This window comes from Heterodontus francisci, chromosome 26 (genome assembly GCF_036365525.1).
Source record: "Heterodontus francisci isolate sHetFra1 chromosome 26, sHetFra1.hap1, whole genome shotgun sequence".
Taxonomy (NCBI): domain Eukaryota; kingdom Metazoa; phylum Chordata; class Chondrichthyes; order Heterodontiformes; family Heterodontidae; genus Heterodontus; species Heterodontus francisci.
In genome coordinates this window covers 63,986,937-64,006,066 of record NC_090396.1, presented here as the reverse complement: position 1 = coordinate 64,006,066, position 19,130 = coordinate 63,986,937, and the positions used below count along the sequence as shown (strand labels likewise).

The 19,130-nt window shown below is 44.3% G+C and overlaps 1 protein-coding gene across 1 annotated transcript in view; it reads right to left on the bottom strand.

The window, feature by feature from the left end:
• LOC137384571 (parvalbumin-like EF-hand-containing protein) overlaps positions 1-19,130 on the bottom strand; it is a 46,243-nt gene that overhangs the window by 1,275 nt on the left and 25,838 nt on the right. Inside the window, exons 3-4 of the mRNA XM_068058715.1 lie at positions 15,947-16,082; positions 5,900-6,015 (exon numbers count right to left, since the gene is read on the bottom strand). Of these exons, the coding sequence (XP_067914816.1) occupies positions 5,900-6,015; positions 15,947-16,082 (252 nt within the window). The remainder of the gene's footprint in view (positions 1-5,899; positions 6,016-15,946; positions 16,083-19,130) is intronic.

Here is a 19,130-nt window from a genome sequence, read left to right as displayed (position 1 = left end):
CTTTTGACACTTCTCCGCAGCAGAGTTTATGCGGTCAGTTATGACAAGTCATGTATATATCTCATGTCAAACATTCTCTGGTGTGTACAGTCCAATGGGCTTTACACAGTTTCCAGCCCCTTGCTGTACTATGCGAGAGGGCCTTAGACTGTGGCCTTTCCCCATTGAGTATTTGTGATGGCTTTAGCGTGTCCCTCAGCCTGATCCATGGAATGTGTCAGTCTGCGACACAGGGTTGCGGACAGCTCTTTGCACTGGAAGACCAACGAGTCTTGAGCAGACCAAAGAGCATCTTTCACTGAGTTGATGGTCCTTCAATAGCAGTTGATGTGTTTTTTTAAGATGTTTTACTCACTCAAACAGTAGCGTCCTTCAGATATAACAAGTATCAACCCCAGCTCTATGGTAGCGCTCTTAGCTTTGAATCAGATGGAGATGGGAATTTTCCCATTAATTTCAGAGGGAGATGAGAATTCTCTCATTAATTCCCAATGAAAATGGGAATTCTCATATTAGTTAGGGGAAGATGCAAATTCTCCCATTAACTAGAGGGAGATGGGAATTCTTTGGTTAATGATGTAAGCATTCGTAAGGGCTGGAAGGCCAGGAACAGACGAATCCCTTGAGGAATATAAAGACAGTAGGAAGGAACTTAAGCAAGGAGTCAGGAGGGCTAAAAGGGGTCATGAAAAGTCATTGGCAAACAGGATTAAGGAAAATCCCAAGGCTTTTTATATGTATATAAAGAGCAAGAGGGTAACTAGGGAAACGGTTGGCCCACTCAAGGACAGAGGAGGGTATCTATGTGTGGAGCCAGAGGAAATGGGCGAGGTATTAAATGAGTACTTTGCATCAGTATTCACCAAAGAGAAGGACTTGGTGGATGATGAGCCTAGGGAAAGGTGTGTAGATAGTCTCAGTCATCTCATTATCAAAAAGGAGGAGGTGTTGGGTGTCTTGCAAAGCATTAAGGTAGATAAGTCCCCAGGGCCTGATGGGATCTACCCCAGAATACTGAGGGAGGCAAAGGAAGAAATTGCTGGGGCCTTGACAGAATTCTTTGCATCTTCATTGGCTACAGGTGAGATCCCAGAGGACTGGAGAATAGCCAATGTTGTTCCTTTGTTTAAGAAGGGTAGCAAGGATAATCCAGGAAATTATAGGCCGGTGAGCCTTATGTCAGTGGTAGGGAAATTATTAGAGAGGATTCTTCGGGACAGGATTTACTCCCGTTTGGAAATAAATGAACTTATTAGCGAGAGGCTGCATGGTTTTGTGAAGGGGAGGTCGTGTCTCACTAATTTGATTGAGTTTTTTGAGGAAGTGACGAAGATGATTGATGAAAGAAGGGCAGTGGATGTTATCTATATGGACTTCAGTAAAGCCTTTGACAAGGTCCCTCATGGCAGACTGGTACAAAAGGTGAAGTCACACGGGATCAGAGGTGAGCTGGCAAGATGGATACAGAACTGGCTCTGTCATAGAAGACAGAGGGTAGCAGTGGAAGGGTGCTTTTCTGAATGGAGGGCTGTGACTAGTGGTGTTCCGCAGGGATCAGTGCTGGGACCTTTGCTCTTTGTAGTATATATAAATGATTTGGAGGAAAATGTAGCTGGTCTGATTAGTAAGTTTGCAGACGACACAAAGGTTGATGGAGTTGCGGATAATGATGAAGATTGTCAGAGGATACAGCAGGATATAGATCGGTTGGAGACTTGGGCGGAGAAATGGCAGATGGAGTTTAATCCGGACAAATGTGAGGTAATGCATTTTGGAAGGTCTAATGCAGGTGGGAGGTATACAGTAAATGGCAGAACCCTTAGGAGTATTGACAGGCAGAGAGATCTGGGCGTACAGGTCCACAGGTCACTGAAAGTGGCAACGCAGGTGGATAAGGTAGTCAAGAAGGCATACGGCATGCTTGCCTTCATCAGTCGGGGCATAGAGTATAAAATTTGGCAAGTCATGCTGCAGCTGTACAGAACTTTAGTTAGGCCACACTTAGAATATTGCGTGCAATTCTGGTCGCCACACTACCAGAAGGACGTGGAGGCTTTGGAGAGGGTACAGAGGAGGTTTACCAGGATGTTGCCTGGTCTGGAGGGCATTAGCTATGAGGAGAGGTTGGATAAACTCGGATTGTTTTCACTGGAACGACGGAGGTGGAGGGGCGACATGGTAGAGGTTTACAAAGTTGTGAGCGGCATGGACAGAGTGGATAGTCAGAGGCTTTTTCCCAGGGTGGAAGAGTCAGTTACTAGGGGACATAGGTTTAAGGTGAGAGGGGCAAAGTTTAGAGGGGATGTGCAAGGCAAGTTCTTTACACAGAGGGTGGTGAGTGCCTGGAACTTGCTGCCGGGGGAGGTGGTGGAAGCAGGTACGATAGCGACGTTTAAGAGGAATCTTGACAAATACATGAATAGGATGGGAATAGAGGGATACGGTCCCCAGAAGTGCAGAAGGTTTTAGTTTAGGCAGGCATCAAGATCGACGCAGGCTTGGAGGGCCGAATGGCCTGTTCCTGTGCTGTACTGTTCTTTGTTCTTTGACAGAGGGAGATAGGTATCCTCATGTTAATTACGGGAGAGAGTTTGGCACTCATCCCTTTTACATTAAAAGCAGATGTTTGCCCTCAGGATTACTGTATTCAGATGCACAGGCCCCCAAGAATTCTGCAGCACTTAAGGCAAATTCCTGCAGGACTTCCACCAGATCCTGCAGAAAGACTGTGCAGAGTTTGGGATCCTTTGAATCTCAAGATAGTAGATATAACTACTGCATAAAAACAATGCTGAACTGCCAGCTTTTGTGTGGAGAGATTGTGCAGTTTGAACTATTTAGATGTATTTGGTTTCTGAGTCCCTGTGTCCTGCTTAGATTTTAACAGTAATAGTTGCCCCCTAACACCTAGCTTTCTCATTTGATTTTTCACCACATGTTAAATGGCATCTATCCATTAAGTAGTAGTTGTAAGAATATGGATATATTTTTACATTATTTCAATTTAGTATTGCAGACAGAACTGGTTGAAACTGTGTCCTCTGAAACCCTATCTTTTCCTCTCAATGATGCGCTAACATTGGAGAAAGATGAATTTAAAATCTTGATTTTAAAATTCTCATCCTTGTTTTCAAATCCCTCCCTGGTTTCGCCCCCTCCCTATCTCTGTAATCTCCTCCAGCCCCACAACCCTCCGAGATATCTGCGCTCCTCTAATTCTGGCCTCTTGAGCATCCCAGATCTTAATTGCTCCACCATTGGTGGCCACTCCTTCAGTTGCCAAGGCCCTAAGCTCTGGAATTCCTTCTGTAAACCTCTCTGTCTCTCCACCTTGCTTTCCTCCTTTAAGACACTCCTTAAAACCTACGTCTTTAACTAAGCTTTGGTTCATCTGACCTAATATTGCTTATATAGTTTGGTGTCATATTTTGTTTTATAATGCTCCTGTGAAGCGCCTTGGGATGTTTTATGACGTTAAAGTCGCTATATAAATATAAGTTGTGTATGCTAGTTGGATCATATTGTGCTAAATGGGTTGTTAGTATTAAAACACATATGGCACAAACTTCAGATTGGCAGCACCCATTGTTTGGAGTTTTTTGGTGTCTGCAGCACACACACACCTTTTGGGGCAAGTCCCTCTGGACTTCATATTGGTGAGGGCATTAGTGTAGAAGCAATGAATGGCCATGTGAAGCATGCAGTCCAGGCAAATCACGAGGTCAATCAACATGCAGCAAAGATTTTATGCCTGCGGTGCCATTTTGGAGTGCAACACTCCAAATAACGCACACTCTTAACCTTGCACAGCTAAACATGTCTTCAGCAATGGGAAGGGCCCCACACCAATGCTATTAAAGGGATCATCAATTACTCACAGGTTAGCTGCTGGTTGATTCCTTCTGGCTGTTGCTTTGATTCTACAGGTGCCTGGTGTTTTCTACATCTATTTCACCCAATCACAGATTTTCCCTTTTGTTCTTTTCCTCCCTTCCCCCCTTTCCCTGCCTCTGTATAGGCTGAAAACCTTGGAGCCCACTCTCTCCCATGTTGTTCCATTCTTCTATCTTTCCTGGTCAGATTCAGCTCCCACAGGACACCCAGCACCTGCACCAGCCAGCATGCACCTCCCCTTTAAGAGGTGCAGTCTAGCTTTAAGCAGTGCAGTCTAGCTTTAACTGGTGCTAGTCACTCACGACATTGGCCGCTTGCTGAGGTGTCCAGCAAATCAACAGTGTGGTTCATGCTGTCTGGATGTTGCAATCATATAAAAAACAGGCAGTATGACATTGAGTTGTTGCCTGTGTTACAGTCATTGGGCACAGGTTTATCGGACATCATGATTCCCATGCCCAGTTTAGGGGCTATTGGGGATTGTAAGAAAGGAGAGTACTGCAATATTAAAAGGCAAGACGTTGCTATAGAGCATAATGGCTCGAGAAAAGCAATGATAGGAACTTACAGTATGGTTGGAAAGATTTGAGATCCCTCACGCTGGGGATCTTAAATACGCAATAGTATTGCCTGTAGCAGGAAGTAGAAAATTGTATTATAAGAGGTAACTATTTCACTCAGTAGGAATTTTTCTTTGCCCCTGTCAGTCCAGGTATGAGAGTAGGCTTGGATAAGCCATTCTCGTGATATACCCCTCTAGGTTCCCTGCACAGATGGTTTCAGACATGGGCAAAATGTGTACTGTACCAAATGAAATGTTAACTGATGAATGTTTTGAAGCAAGAATAATTGAAGTTAACTCTTAGACATATTGCTATCTCTAGCTTTACAAATCTGTTTGAAGGGTAAGGAAGGAATTATCTCAACAGTAGCTAAACAACTTGCATTTATATAGTGCCATTAACGTAGTAAAATGTTCCACGTTGCTTCACAGGAGCATAATCAGGGAAAAATCGACACCGAGCCAAAGAAGGAGACATTAGGACAGGACTGGTATACATACTGTATACTAATACAAATAACAATGGAAACATATAGCAGGTGTAACATTTCTACACAGGGGGAAACATAACTTATTCATCATTTTATCCACAGATCATTGAGGTCAAGGAGTCATGCAACTTGATACATAAAAAAAAAATTAAGTCCCTCATCTTAAATCCATTTCCAGGCCTGTGACTTAGAAAAAGCTGCTGAACTTTAATTCTTCTTTAATGCATTTCATTGTGTAATGCTTCTGGTAACTGGGAGTGATTCTGGCATGCTATATATCATCTATTGGTATCTATACTTAATGCCAACTTGCACCTTGACCACACCAGACTAAAAGCAGCCAAAATTTATAGACGTGTTCCTGCACAGTCAAAAATGCTTGCATGTGATTTCTCTGAATGATGAGCATTGTGCTTGTTGCTTTAATCCTTCACTAAGCCCAGATTTCTATTCAGGTAGAGAACTGAAACATAGAGATAGAGATCTTTTTGGCAGGGGACATTATCACAACCTATTTACCCATGACTGGTATTCTGAACAGGGTTGACATATTTCTGGCACTGGCATCACTTGTAATCTTTCTACACCCTCCCTACCTTGCCAAACAAATTTTTTTTTACCACCTGTAATATTTTTAAAGGTCATAAAATTATTCCAAGAAGGTAAAAAAAAAACAATTTTTTTTATGTTCCCTGGTTACTCCCAACAATGTCCAGGAGATTTATCTTTAATTCCAGGAGATCCCAGGATAATTCTGGAGGGTTGATAACCCCTACCTGACACCAGTCTCCTAAACTACATAGATATGCAGTTGATTTACTCACCATGCTACTTACATTTTGGATTCTGAATTGTTGTGTCCTCCTTATCGTATCCCTTTGAAGCATATTTTATTTAGCAGATACTGCACAATGTTTGCAGAAATAACACGGTTGCAAGCTATAAATCATACCTTTGTAGTCAATTCTCCCATCTTCATCTACGTCTGCTGCCTGGAGCATAGCATCAGCTTCTTCATCTGACAGAGGGACAAGGGGACCAGTGGTAGGAATTGTCGAGAGTATGTATCTGCAACACAACATGTGGTCAGCAAAGGTGTTATATACTCTTCATTAAGGTGCAAAGTGGGAAACAGTTAAAACCATGAAGTCTTTCCAAAGCAACTTTCTTAATTCAAGAGTTCAATTTTGTTGATTCAAAGCATCTCTGGGCAAGAGACCATGTAAAGATGACTATTTAAATGAATTCCACTTTTAAGTTTATTTTTGTGGATGAAACTTAAAATATGATTCATGCTGTAATGAGTAAGATGAACGTTACTGTGTGAATATGGTAAAGAAGTAATTGGCATTTATATAGCTGTTCATCCCAAAGTTCCTTACAGACAAAGAAGTACTTTAAAGGCTGTTGTAATGTAGGGAAGCATAGCAGCCAATTTGCACACAGGAAGCCCTCACAATAAACAAAATGACCAGTTAAACCATTTAAGTGCTATTAGCTGAGGGATAAATGTTAGCAGGAACACTGGGAGAATTCCCCTGTTCTTCAAATTTTGCCACGGAATCTTTTACATCCACCTGAGAGCGCAGATGAGGGCCGGAATTTTACACCCCCCCCCCAAAAGGAGCGGGAAGGTGGCGTAGGGGTTGTTAAATGGAGCGGGAGGCTTAGTGGGTCCTTCCCGACCCTCTCCCACCTCCTCTGCCACTTTATGCAGGGCGATGGTGGCGAAAAACGGCCAGCCCACCCCAGGCCAATCCAGATCCTTAACTGGCCACTTAACAGCCACTTAAGGGCCTCCACCTGCTGTCACAGGGATTTTACCCTTGGCTGGTCAGGCGGCCCAGGCGCGAGAGAAGCCTCCTGACATTAGCAGGTGGCTTACTGATGGCCTGGTGGGGGGGCCCTCATTATCAGGCACCCTGTGCACGACGGAGGGCCGTGCACGATGGAGGGCCGCCCCCGCTGCCCCAACCACCCCCAACACCCAACACGCCCCCCTGTCCCCCCAATTGACCACCCTTGCCTCACCGGGGCCCGACCGATCATCCCCGGCGAGGCACCAAAAACTTACCTTCGTTCTCCAGGCTCCCCGACATCTTGTTTCCGATGGCTGGGTTGCAGTCCCAGCAGTGGTTATCACTCCCAGTGGCGCTGCTGGGACTAAGAGCTGCCAGCCCGCTGATTGGCCGGCAGCTCCATTAGGTGGGACGTCCTGCCTTATGCAGGTGAAAGTCCCGTATCAGACCAACTAAAGGCCAGAGAACCGCAAAATGCGGATCAGATCCCCAAGCGGCAGAGGCTGGTTCGCCACCGACTTTTCAGTCAGTGGACGGCTCCCGTCAGCCGAGGAAAAAAACCCAGCTGAGGTCTCATCCGAAAGACGGCACCTCTGACAGTGTAGCGCTCCCCCACTACTGCACTGGAGTGTTGGCCTAGATTTTGTGCTCACTTTTCGGGATTGGTGTATGAACTCACTATGTTCTAACTCGGAAGGCAGACGTGTCACCCACTGAGTCACAGCTGACACCCAATATTGGTATAAATGGAAAATAGTTGTGAGGATAGTGTGTTAGAGCATTCATTAGTATTCAAGTGTTTCATGACCTTGATGTATCTTTCAGAATCTGTAGCAGAAACATCTTCCATTCACTATTAGGAAAGACTGTTTTCTTGTGGGATTGACAAGGGTAGTCTAAAAATTAGAGCTAGACCTTTCAGGAGTGAAATTAGGAAACTTCTTCTTGAAAAGGGTGGTAGAAGTTTGGAACTCCCTTCCACAAGCTCGATCAATTGTTAATTTTAGAACTGAGATTGATAGATTTTTTAGTCAGAGGTATTAAGGGATATGGGGCAAAGGCAGGTATGTGGAGTTAGGTTGCAGATCAGCCATGATCACATTGACTAGCAGAACAGACTCGAGGGGCTAAATGGTCTCCTCCTGTTCCTATATGTTCTTATGTAACATTTGAGCAACAGTGGGAATGGACTTGGAGTATTCTCATAGCATAAAAATATCAGATTTCAGAAGTTTTGGTAAGTACCTTAAAGGACCCAAGCCCATTTAAATGCAGAAATTGACAAGAAACCTGTGGTCCAAACAGTTCTCTATTCCCCCGCCCCCGGCCCCGGCCCCGGCCCCCACCAAAAAAACAGGAAACATTCTGGTTGTCATGATAATTAACAATACCCTAGCAAAATCATTGGAACATGCAGGTTTGAAAGTGAAGCTTTCTGAAGCTACAAATGATATAGTCGTAATGAAAAATGAGCAGCCAGTTGAGAGCACCTGCCTTAATGAACCTTCAATGCTTTGCAGCCAGTTAACTAACTACTTAATTGGCCTTCAAGAAGTTTGTTAATCAAGCTGCATAGTGCACAACTTGTGTAGATAATAACTACATGATAATTAATTAAAGCCTGACTTTTTGATTAGACTCTGCATGTGTAGGCTGGTAAGGAGGGAGCACAGTTGTTAAAAATGCAGAGGCAGCATAAAACATAAAAATAAATCACACAAATGTGAAGAGCGTGCAATACTGTCCTAACCACATTGTCTGTGATTTGAACAGGCACATCAATTGTGGCCAAATATATAATAATGCATGTCATGACAACAAAGTTGCAAAATAGGTGAGTTTGCTTATGTGCTCATAATTGACCACTTCTCCGAGCAAGCAGATTCCAGACAGCCATCCCCAATGGGCGCAAGTCCCCATAGCACCAAGCATCACCACCTCCACTTAGAACAGGCATCAGCATAGATGCATACACTAACAGCACTGTGGATGTACCTACACAACATGGACTGCAGCAGTTCAAGAAGGCAGCTCACCACCACCTTCTCAAGGGCAATTAGGGATGGGCAGCAAATGCTGGCCCTGCCAGCGATGCTCACATCCCATGAATAAATTTTTAAAAAGGAGCAGTTAATTGTTAAGGACAAAGAATAGGGTAAGGCCCAAAGCCCAGGAGAAAAAGGGACAGGCAGTGGTGGTTGTTGTTAAGGGAGTTGCTGATATGGAATGGAAGTCCAAAATAGTGGGTACTCCCTGCTGACTTGTAAAGATGACAGCAAACTTCTTTTCAAATAGAGGATAGTACAGAAGCAGAATGATATTGAGCAGTAAATTACTTCCTTATGCAAAATATTGGAAAAGTGAAATGCGGAACATGGAGGAATCCAGTCTCCAGTTATGTGCTGCTATCTCCCATCATTGATATCATAGAAAAATGGTACTAACGTTTGCCATACAGCACAGATGTAGTCATGGCTGGTTTCTATTCATTTGGTACAGACAACTGGGTAGATGTCTACTGATCTATGTTAAGTACAGGTCAACTGCCTTGATAACAATGAGAAAATCTGAATATAATTTTGGTAGCTTTGTATGGAGACTTCTCAGATTTATTTCAGTTAGATTTGTAAATGACATTTATTCAAAAAAAGGGTTCCCTGCTTCCAACTGCTGGGCTGGATTAAATCAATAGGTTCTGTAAGTTAAATAACTCTGCCCTAACTCACTGTGTTATTCTGTTTCCACCACCACACAACCAAGTGGACATTTTTCTAACCAACTAGTAACATTCTCATAGCCATCTTCCTCTCTTGCAGTCCATAAATTACAACTCACCGAGAGCACTGTGACCCACATCCTCACCTGCACGAAGGCTCATACATCAGTCACTCACCATTTCTTGTCAAGATGCACTGGTTCCCCATGCCCCAGTGGATTGGCTTTGTGATCCTTGTTGATGCTTTCAAATCCCTCCATAGCCTTTCCCCAGTCAACCTCAGTGATCTCCTTCTACCATATGTTCCCACACATACCGTCAGCTCTTCCAACACCGGAATTTTCCTGCTCTCTTACGCATTTCCAATTCTAATCGCTCTACCATAGGCAGCTGTGCCTTCAGTTGTCTGGGCCCTACTGTCTGGAATTCCCTCTCTAAACCATTCTGCCACTCGATCACTCTCCTCCTTTAAGATGTTCCTTAAAACCTACCTTTTTCTCCTGTCCTAATATCTCCTGTGGCTTGGTGTCAAATTTTGTTCGATAACCTTTCTGTGAAGCACCTTGGGATGTTTGACTACATTAAAAGCGCTATATAAATGCAAATTGTTATTGTAACTTGTACAGTTGCTCCTTCCATCAGTAACTCATCCACAGGACCACCCTCTGCGACACCTTAATCTTGACTCTTCTCCCCCTAATTTAAGAGAAACAATAAAATGCCAAAGACTTGCAGGTTGATAGGTAAATTGGCCATTATAAATTGCCCCTAGTATAGGTAGGTGGCAGGTAAATATAGGGACAGGTGGGGATGTGGTAGGAATATGGAATTACTGAAGGATTAGTATAAATGGGTGGTTGATGGTCGGCACAGACTCGGTGGGCCGAAGGGCCTGTTTCAGTGCTGTATCTCTAAATAAATAAAAAATAAATAAAAATAAAAAAGCAAAGAGCAAAAGAGCTGCTCATTATTCCACCTTTAACACTCTCTCTGGACTAATGCTTTGTCTTTCACAACAAGCATTAACACACTCTTTGCCTTTGTCCCAGGACAGCTTTGTTATTTAATTTCTCTTGCCCTCTGCCCTATTGCTCACCTCCGCTTTTGTTCTCTTCCCCACCACCCCCCCACCACCCCCCCCCCCACCAACATCACTTGCTTAAAACCTAATTCTTTTCTAACCTTAATATAAAAGCAAAATACTGCAGATGCTGGAAATCTGAAGTAAAGACCAGAAATGCTGGAAATACTCAGCAAGTCTGGCAGCATCTGTAGAGAGAGAAGCAGAGTTAACGTTTCAGGTCAGTGACCCTTCATCAGAACTGACAAATATTAGAAATGTAAAAGTTTTAAGCAAGTAAAGCAGGGGTGGGGCAAGAGATAACAAAAGAGAAGGTGTTGATAGGACAAGGTTACAGAGAATAACTGACCAGAAGGTCATGGAACAAAGGCAAACAGTCTGTTAATGGTGTGCTGAAAGACAAAGCATTGGTACAGAGAGGGTGTTAATTGACAGAAAAGTGAACACCCCAGGCACCAAGCACAAACATGGAAAAAAATCGGTAGGCACAGTAGAAACAAACTAAAATAAAATAAACAAATAAAAAAGAAGAAATAACTAAAAATAAAAAGGGGGGCCCGTCATGCTCTGAAATTATTGAACTCAATGTTCAGTCCAGCAGGCTGTAGTGTGCCTAATTGGTAAATGAGATGCTGTTCCTCAAGCTTGCTTGATGTTCGCTGGAACACTGCAGCAATCCCAGGACAGAGATGTGAGCATGAGAGCGGGAGGGGGGGGGGGGGGGGGGTGTTGAAATGGCCAGCAACCGGTAGCTCGCGGTCATGCTTTTGGACTGAGCGGAGATGTTCTGCAAAGCGGTCACCCAGTCTGCGTTTGGTCTCCCCAGTGTAGAGGAGACCACATTGTGAGCAGCGAATACAGTATACTAAACTGAAAGAAGTACAAGTAAATTGCTGCTTCACCTGAAAGGAGTGTTTGGGGCCTTGAATAGTGAGGAGAGAGGAGGTAAATGGGCAGGTATTGCACCTCCTGTGATTGCCGGGGAAGGTGGCATGGGAAGGGGACGAGTTGGTGGGGGTGATGGAGGAGTGCACGAGGGTGTCACGGAGGGAGCGATCCCTTCGGAATACTGACAGGGGAAGGGAGGGGAAGATGCATTTGGTAGATCATGCTGGATGTGGCGGAAATGGTGGAGGATGATTCTTTGGATGTGGAGGTTGGTGGGGTGGAAAGGGAGGACAAGGGGAACGGTTCTGGGAGGGAGGGGAAGGGGTCAGGGTAGAGGTGCAGGAAATGGGCCGGATACGGTTGAGGGCCCTGTCAACAACAGTGGGGGGGAATCCTCATTTGAGGAAAAGGAAGACATATCAGAAGCGCTGTCGTGGAAGGTAGCATCATCAGAGCAGATGCGTCAGAGACGGAGCAACTGAGATAATGGAATGGAGTCCTTACAGGGGGTAGGGTGTGAAGAAGTGTAGTTGAGGTAGCTATGGGAGTCGTTGGGCTTGTAGTAAATATTAGTAGACAGTCTATCCCTGGAGATGGAGACAGAGAAGTCAAGGAAGGGAAGGGAAGTGTCAGAAATGGACCAAGTAAAGGTGAGAGAAGGGTGGAAATTAGAAGCAAAATTGATAGAGTTTTCCAGTTCGGGGCGGGAGCAGGAAACGGCACCGACACAGTCATCAAAGTACCGGAAAAAGAGTTGGGGGAGGGGGCCTGAGTAGGACTGGAAGAAGGAATGTTCGACATATCTCGCGAAAAGACAGGCAAAACTCGGACCCATGCGGGTATCCATAGCAACACCTTTTACTTGGAGGAAGTGAGTGGAGTTGAAGGAGAAGTTGTTCAATGTGAGAACAAGTTCAGCCAGGCGGAGGAGGGTGGTGGTGGATGGGGACTGGTTGGGCCTCTGTTCAAGGAAGAAGTGGAGAGCCTTCAGACCATCCTGGTGGGGGATGGAGGTGTAGAGAGATTGGACGTCCATAGTGAAGAGGAGGCGGTTGGGACCAGGAAACTGGAAATTGTCAAAATGACGTAGAGCGTCAGAAGAGTCACAGATGTAGGTGAGAAGAGACTGGACCAGCGGAGAAAAGATAGAGTCAGGATAGGAAGAAATAAGTTCAGTGGGGCAGGAGCAGGCTGAAACAATGGGTCTGCTGGGACAGTCTTGTTTGTGGATTTTGGGAAGGAGGTAGAAGCGGGCTGTCCGGGTTTGTGGGACTATGAGGTTGGGAGCTGTAGAGGGAAGATCTCCAGAGGAGATGAGGTCAGTAACAGTCCTGTGGACAGTCGCTTGATGTTCGGTGGTGGGGTCATGGTCCAGGGGGAGGTAGGAAGATGTGTCTGAGAGTTGGCGCTGAGCCTCTACAAGATAGAGGTCGGTACGCCATACAACAACAGCACCACCCTTGTCTGCAGGTTTGATGACAATGTCGGGGTTAGACCTGAGAGAAGGGAGTGAGGCAAGTTCAAAGCGGGACAGGTTAGAGTGAGTGAGGGGGGCAGAGAAATTGAGACGGCCAATGACTCGCCGACAGTTTTCAATGAAAAGATCAAGAGCGGGTAAGAGGCCAGAGAGAGGGGTCCAGGTAGAGGGAGAATGCTGGAGGTGGGTGAATGGGTCTGCTTGTCAGGGGGAGGACTCCTGGTCAAAGAAATGAACACAGAGGTGAAGGCGACGGAAGAAGAGCTCAACGTCATGCCGAACACAGAATTCATTGAGGTGGGGGCGTAAAGGGATAAAACTGAGTCCTTTGCTGAGTACAGAATGTACAGCGTCAGAGAGGGGAAGGTCAGAGGGTATAGTGAATACATGGCAAGGGTTTGGATCAGAAGGGGTGGGGTCAGAGGGAAATGAAGTGGAAGAAGGATCTGGAGGGACATTATCCTCATCAGCTGCTGGAGCTTGCGTTCCTTAACACCTGAAAGGAAGAAAAAAGGTTTTTTGGTAATGCGCTGGATAAGACAAAGGATGAAATGAAACTGTGGAGTAGAACAGCTTTGAGATAAGGTGAGACGGTGCTTCTGGAGAGAGAGGTCCTGTGTGTACATGTGGCGGCGCATGGCACTGAGTGTGTATCTCAGGATGCAGAGAGAACAGCAGTCCGAGGAATGTTGTATTTCTCGGAGATACCTGTAATCCTGGGTGGATTCAAAACACGAAGGATGAAACTTCAGTTGGAATCCATGTGGAATAAGTCAGAGCCGGAGACAGTCACTGAGGAAGGAGATGTGGCTGTGAAAACAAGTTTTGGTCGACACTTTATCAAACACCAGGAGGGAAATAGAAAGCAATGAAGGTGAACAAGGTAAAAGAGACAAACGAAAATCCCATGGGAGAGAAGAGGAGAACTTCTTCAAGGTAGGCATTCCTGGAAGAGAAGTGGCAGTGAATTAAACACTAGAATACAAGCAAAATACTGCAGATCTTGGAAATCTGAAATGAAAGCAAGAAATGCTGGAAATACTCAGCAGGTCTGGCAGCATCTGTGAGAGAGAGCAGAGTTATTGTTTCAGGTCAGTGACCCTTCTTCAGAACTGACAAATATTAGAAATGTTAAAAGGTTTTAAGCAAGTAAAGCGGGGGTGGGGCAAGAGATAGCAAAAGAGAAGGTGTTGATATCAGGTCACAGAGAATAACTGACCAGAAGGTCATGAAACAAAGACTAACAGTATGTTAATGGTGTGGTGAAAGACAAAGCATTGGTACAGAGAGGGTGTTAATTGACAGTAAAATGAACAGCCCTGGCACCAAGCGAGAAAATGAAAAAAAAAACAGTGGGTAGGCACAGTAGAAACAAACTAAAATAAAACAAACAAATAAAAAAGAAAAAATAACTAAAAATAAAAAGGGGGGCCCGTCATGCTCTGAAATTATTGAACTCAATGTTCAGTCCAGTCGGCTGTAGTGTGCCTAATCGGTAAATGAGGTGCTGTTTCTCAAGCTTGCTTGATGTTCACTGGAACACTGCAGCAATCCCAGGACAGACATGTGAGCATGAGAGTGGAGTGGGGTGAGGGGGGAGGGGGGCGGGGGTGTTGAAATGCCAGCAACTGGAAGCTCGGGGTCATGCTTACAGACTGAGCGGAGGTCCATGTCAGTGCTTCTGATATGTCTTCCTTTTTCCTCAACCAAGGATTCCCCCCCACTGTTGTTGACAGGGCCCTCAACCATGTCCGGCCCATTTCCCGCACCTCTACCCTCACCCCTTCCGCTCCCTCCCAGAACCGTGACAGGGTTTCCCTTGTCCTCACTTTCCACCCCACCAACCTCCAAATCCAAAGGATCATCCTCCGCCATTTCCGCCACCTCCAGCATGATGCCACTACCAAACGCATCTTCCCCTCCCTTCCCCTGTCAGCAGTCTGAAGGGATCGTTCCCTCCGTGACACCCTTGTCCACTCCTCCATCACCCCCACCACCTCGTCCCCTTCCCATGCCACCTTTCTCTGCAATCGCAGGAGGTGTGATAACTGCCCATTTACCTCCTCTCTCCTCACTATCCAAAGCCCCAAACACTCCTTTCAGGTGAAGCAACGACTTACTTGTACTTCTTTCAATGTAGTATACTGTATTCGCTGCTCACAATGTGATCTCCTCTACATTGGGGAGACCAAATGCAGATTGGGTGACCGCTTTCCGGAACACCTCCACTCAGTCCGAAAACATGACCCTGAGCTTCCAGTTGCTGGCCATTTCAACACCACCCTCTGCTCTCATGCTCACATCTCTGTCCTGGGATTGCTGCAGTGTTCCAGTGAACATCAAGCAAGCTCGAGGAACAGCACCTCATTTACCAATTAGGCACGCTACAGCCTTCTGGACTGGTCATTGAGTTCAATAATTTCAGAGCATGACGGGCCCCCCTTTTTATTTTTGGTTACTTCTTTTTTATTTGTTTATTTTTATTTTAGTTTTTTTCTACTGTGCCTACCGACTTTTTTCATGTTTGTGCTTGGTGCCTGGGGTGTTCACTTTTCTGTCAATTAACACCCTCTTTGTACCAATGCTTTGTCTTTCACCACACCATTAACATTCTGTTTGCCTTTCTTCCATGACCTTCTGGCCAGTTATTCTCTGTGACCTTGTCCTATCAACACCTTCTCTTTTGTTATCTCTTGCCCCACCCCCGCTTTACTTGCTTAAAACCTTTTAACATTTCTAATATTTGTCAGTTCTGATGAAGGGTCACTGACCTGAAACGTTAACTCTGCTTCTCTCTCCACAGATGCTGCCTGAACTGCTGAGTATTTCCAGCACTTTTTGTTTTTATTTAAGAAAAACAATATTCGATCTTTCTCTTCATCCTTGTTTTTAACCCTTCTAATTTTCTGTCACTCTCTGTCCTGTGCCCGAAGACATCTCTCAATATGAAGAAGTGGTTTGGAAATAAAAACTGTTGTTGCACATTCAACATTGCAGGTTTGCAGTTTTGTTACATTAAAAGAAATGGGAACTCTTACTTTATTTCATTCCATTCGATGTAACCACTTTTGTCTTTATCCAGCATTTCAAACGTTTTCCGAATTGTTTCATCAAGTTTCCCTGATGTCTTGACATTTGCCATATACTCAAAGAATTTTTGGTAATGAAATGGACCTGGTGAAAGAAAGAAGGATGTAAAATGATGAACAAGAACCAAGCATCTTGCACTGGTTGTTCTTTGAACTGATTGGATCAGTTGTAGTGATAATGATCTGATCATCAACCACTCCCCCTCCCCCCCCCCCGCCCCCCACCACCCCACTGCATGCGACCACCCCCACTCCACCACAGGCAATCATTAATTGCTCTGTATTCAGCAATTTGCAGTCCAGACTCCAGGATTGCTTGAAAGAGAAGGAATTGTAACAGAAAGTCAAATAGAATAAAAATGGGCCAAACAGAAACCCTCAAATGATTAAACCTCTGGAGTTCTTCTGGAGTTGGTGAGATCAAAAATGATTCTGTGACTATTATTAAGCCTTTCATTTTAATGGAGGTGGTGGTGCAGTGATAATGCCACTGGACTAGTATTCCAGAGGTCCAGGCTATTACTCTGGGGACATGGGTTCGAATCCCGCCATGGCAGATGGTGAAATTTAAATTCAGTTAATAAATCTGGAATTAAAAGCTAGTCTAATGATGGCCATGAAACCATTGTTGATTATTTTAAAAACCCATCTGGTTCACTAATGTCCTTTAGGGAAGGAAATCTGCCGTCCTAACTTGGTCTGACCTCCATGTGATGTGGACCACAGCAATGTGGTTAATTCCTGCCCTCTGAAATGGCCTAGCAAGTCACTCAGATGTACAAGGGCAACTAGGGATGGGCAACAAATGCTGGCCTAGTCAGTGACATCCACATCCCACAAATGAATTTAAAAAAGCCTTTGAATATGCTTTACAACAGTTTTAATAAAATTGACTTTGTAAAGAAGGTGTGTAAATGATGCTGTGCATCGATTTATTGGTGTGCTGTTGGGGGAACGGGAGCTATGGTGTGTAACTAGTCTTATTTTCACCCAATCAAGAGAACATTGCTTTTCAAAATGGAAGAAGATAAAATCGATAGAGAAACCAATTGTTCATTCACCCCTATGTAGCCAGTTATAGAGTTGGATGGAGATTAAATGAATGAAAAATAGATTTTAATTTTTACAAAAGTAAAAGCAATACTCGTTGTGTATTGTGAGACCTGCATTCATTATTGCATTAACCCTTCACATGTCAAACCTAGGTTTGTGAGTTCCTTTAATTTTTACAGAATGTTGCAGAGATAGCTCATGACAGTCCCATGGACATCTAATAAATAGAAACCAGGAGAATAACATATATTGAAATGTTACAAGATTTACTGTGCAACAGCCCCAACAAACAAATTTCTCTGCAGCACCTGTGGAAGAGCCTGTTACTCCAGAATTGGCCTTTATAGCCACTCCAGGCGCTGCTTCACAAACCACTGACCACCTCCAGGCGCGTATCCATTGTCTCTCGAGATAAGGAGGCCCAAAAGAACAAGATTTACTGACATTATTTTTAAAGGACACACTGTCATGCTGCTAATGTAATGGCTGTCTATTTTGCTGATTGTTTGTAAACAGAGACATACAATGTCTGCCTGTTCGGCTGGATGTAAGATACTCCTCAGCACTATTCAACAACAACAGCAACAACTGCTTATATCTATATAGCACCTTCATTGTAATGAAACGTCCTAAGGAGCTTCACAGGAGCATTATAAAGCAAAATTAGACACCCAGCCACATAAGGAGATATTAGGGCTATGGCCAAAAGCATGATCAAAGAAGTAGATTTTAAGGAGCGTCTTAAAGGAAGAAAGAGAGGTAGAGAAGCAGGGAGGATTAGGTAGGGAATTCCAGAGCTTAGGGCCTAGGCAGCTGAAGGCACAGCCACCAACGCTGGAGCAATTAACTTCGGGGAAGTACGAGAGGCCAGAATTAGTTGAGCAGGGGAGTTCTCCCCAGTGTCCTGGCCAAAGTTTATCCAACTAATCTCACTAAAACAGATTAACCATCATTTATCCCACTGCTATTTGCGAGAGCTGGTACACAAATTGCCGTTTGCTGACAAAACAACAGTGGTTATATTTCAAAAGTAATTAAATGGTTTTGAGACATTCTGAGGATGTGAAAGGTGCTATAGAAATGCAATGTTTTCTTTTTTCTGATATAGTTACATCATATCTGTTCTAAATGAAGTATTATTTTAATAGTTTATTTTTCTAAACTATATTATTGTTGAAAGCCATGTTAAAATAGCTTGTACTGTGGTAGATATATTAGTGAGTTATTGTATGCTTTCCACATAGGGATGATTTTAATATTTCTTTTTTTATTCGTTCTTGTGATGCGAGCATCGCTGGTAAGGCCAGCATTTATTCCTCATCCCTAATTCTGAAACCAAATTAATCTATATGGGCTATCTTGAATCTATTTAGGTGTCAGCCTTGCCTCAGTTGGTAGCACTCTTGCCTCTGAGTCGGATAGTCATGGAATCTAATTCCACTCCAGGGGCTTGGGCACATAGTCTAGACTGATACTCCAGTGCAGTACCAAGGGAGTACTATACTGTCAGAGGTGCCATTGTTCTGATGAGACATTAAATCGAGGTCCTGTCCTCTCAGGTGGACTTTCAAAGAACCCACAGCGCTATGTTGAAGGGGAATTTTCTCCAGTGTCAACCTCAGCCAGCATCCTTAAAATGGATTATGGGGACATTACCTCATTGCTGTTTGTGGGAGCTTGCTATGCGCAAACTGGGTGCCGCATTTTCTACAATGTAACAGTGACTACACTTCAAAAGTACTGCGTTGGCTGCAAAGCATTTTGGGACATCCTGAGGTTGTGAAAGGTGCTATAGAAATGTAAGTTCATTCCATTGAGGTTGGTCTGAGTTTTTCCAGTTCATTTTAGCTCAGACCTTGGCTGACACTCACTGGCTGGTTCAGGTATGTGCAGTTCCAGGGTTTTGCGCACTTTATTTTGGGTCAACGGTTTGTAAGCTGGAGAAGGAATTCGTACCTAAAGTTCCAGATTTAAATTTTGACCTTCATTCAATTGAACATGTTCAGCTTCAGTTTCACATTCCTCGTGATAAGACAGATATCAATGAGGTATTTCAATTCACAATGATCAGCAACTAACA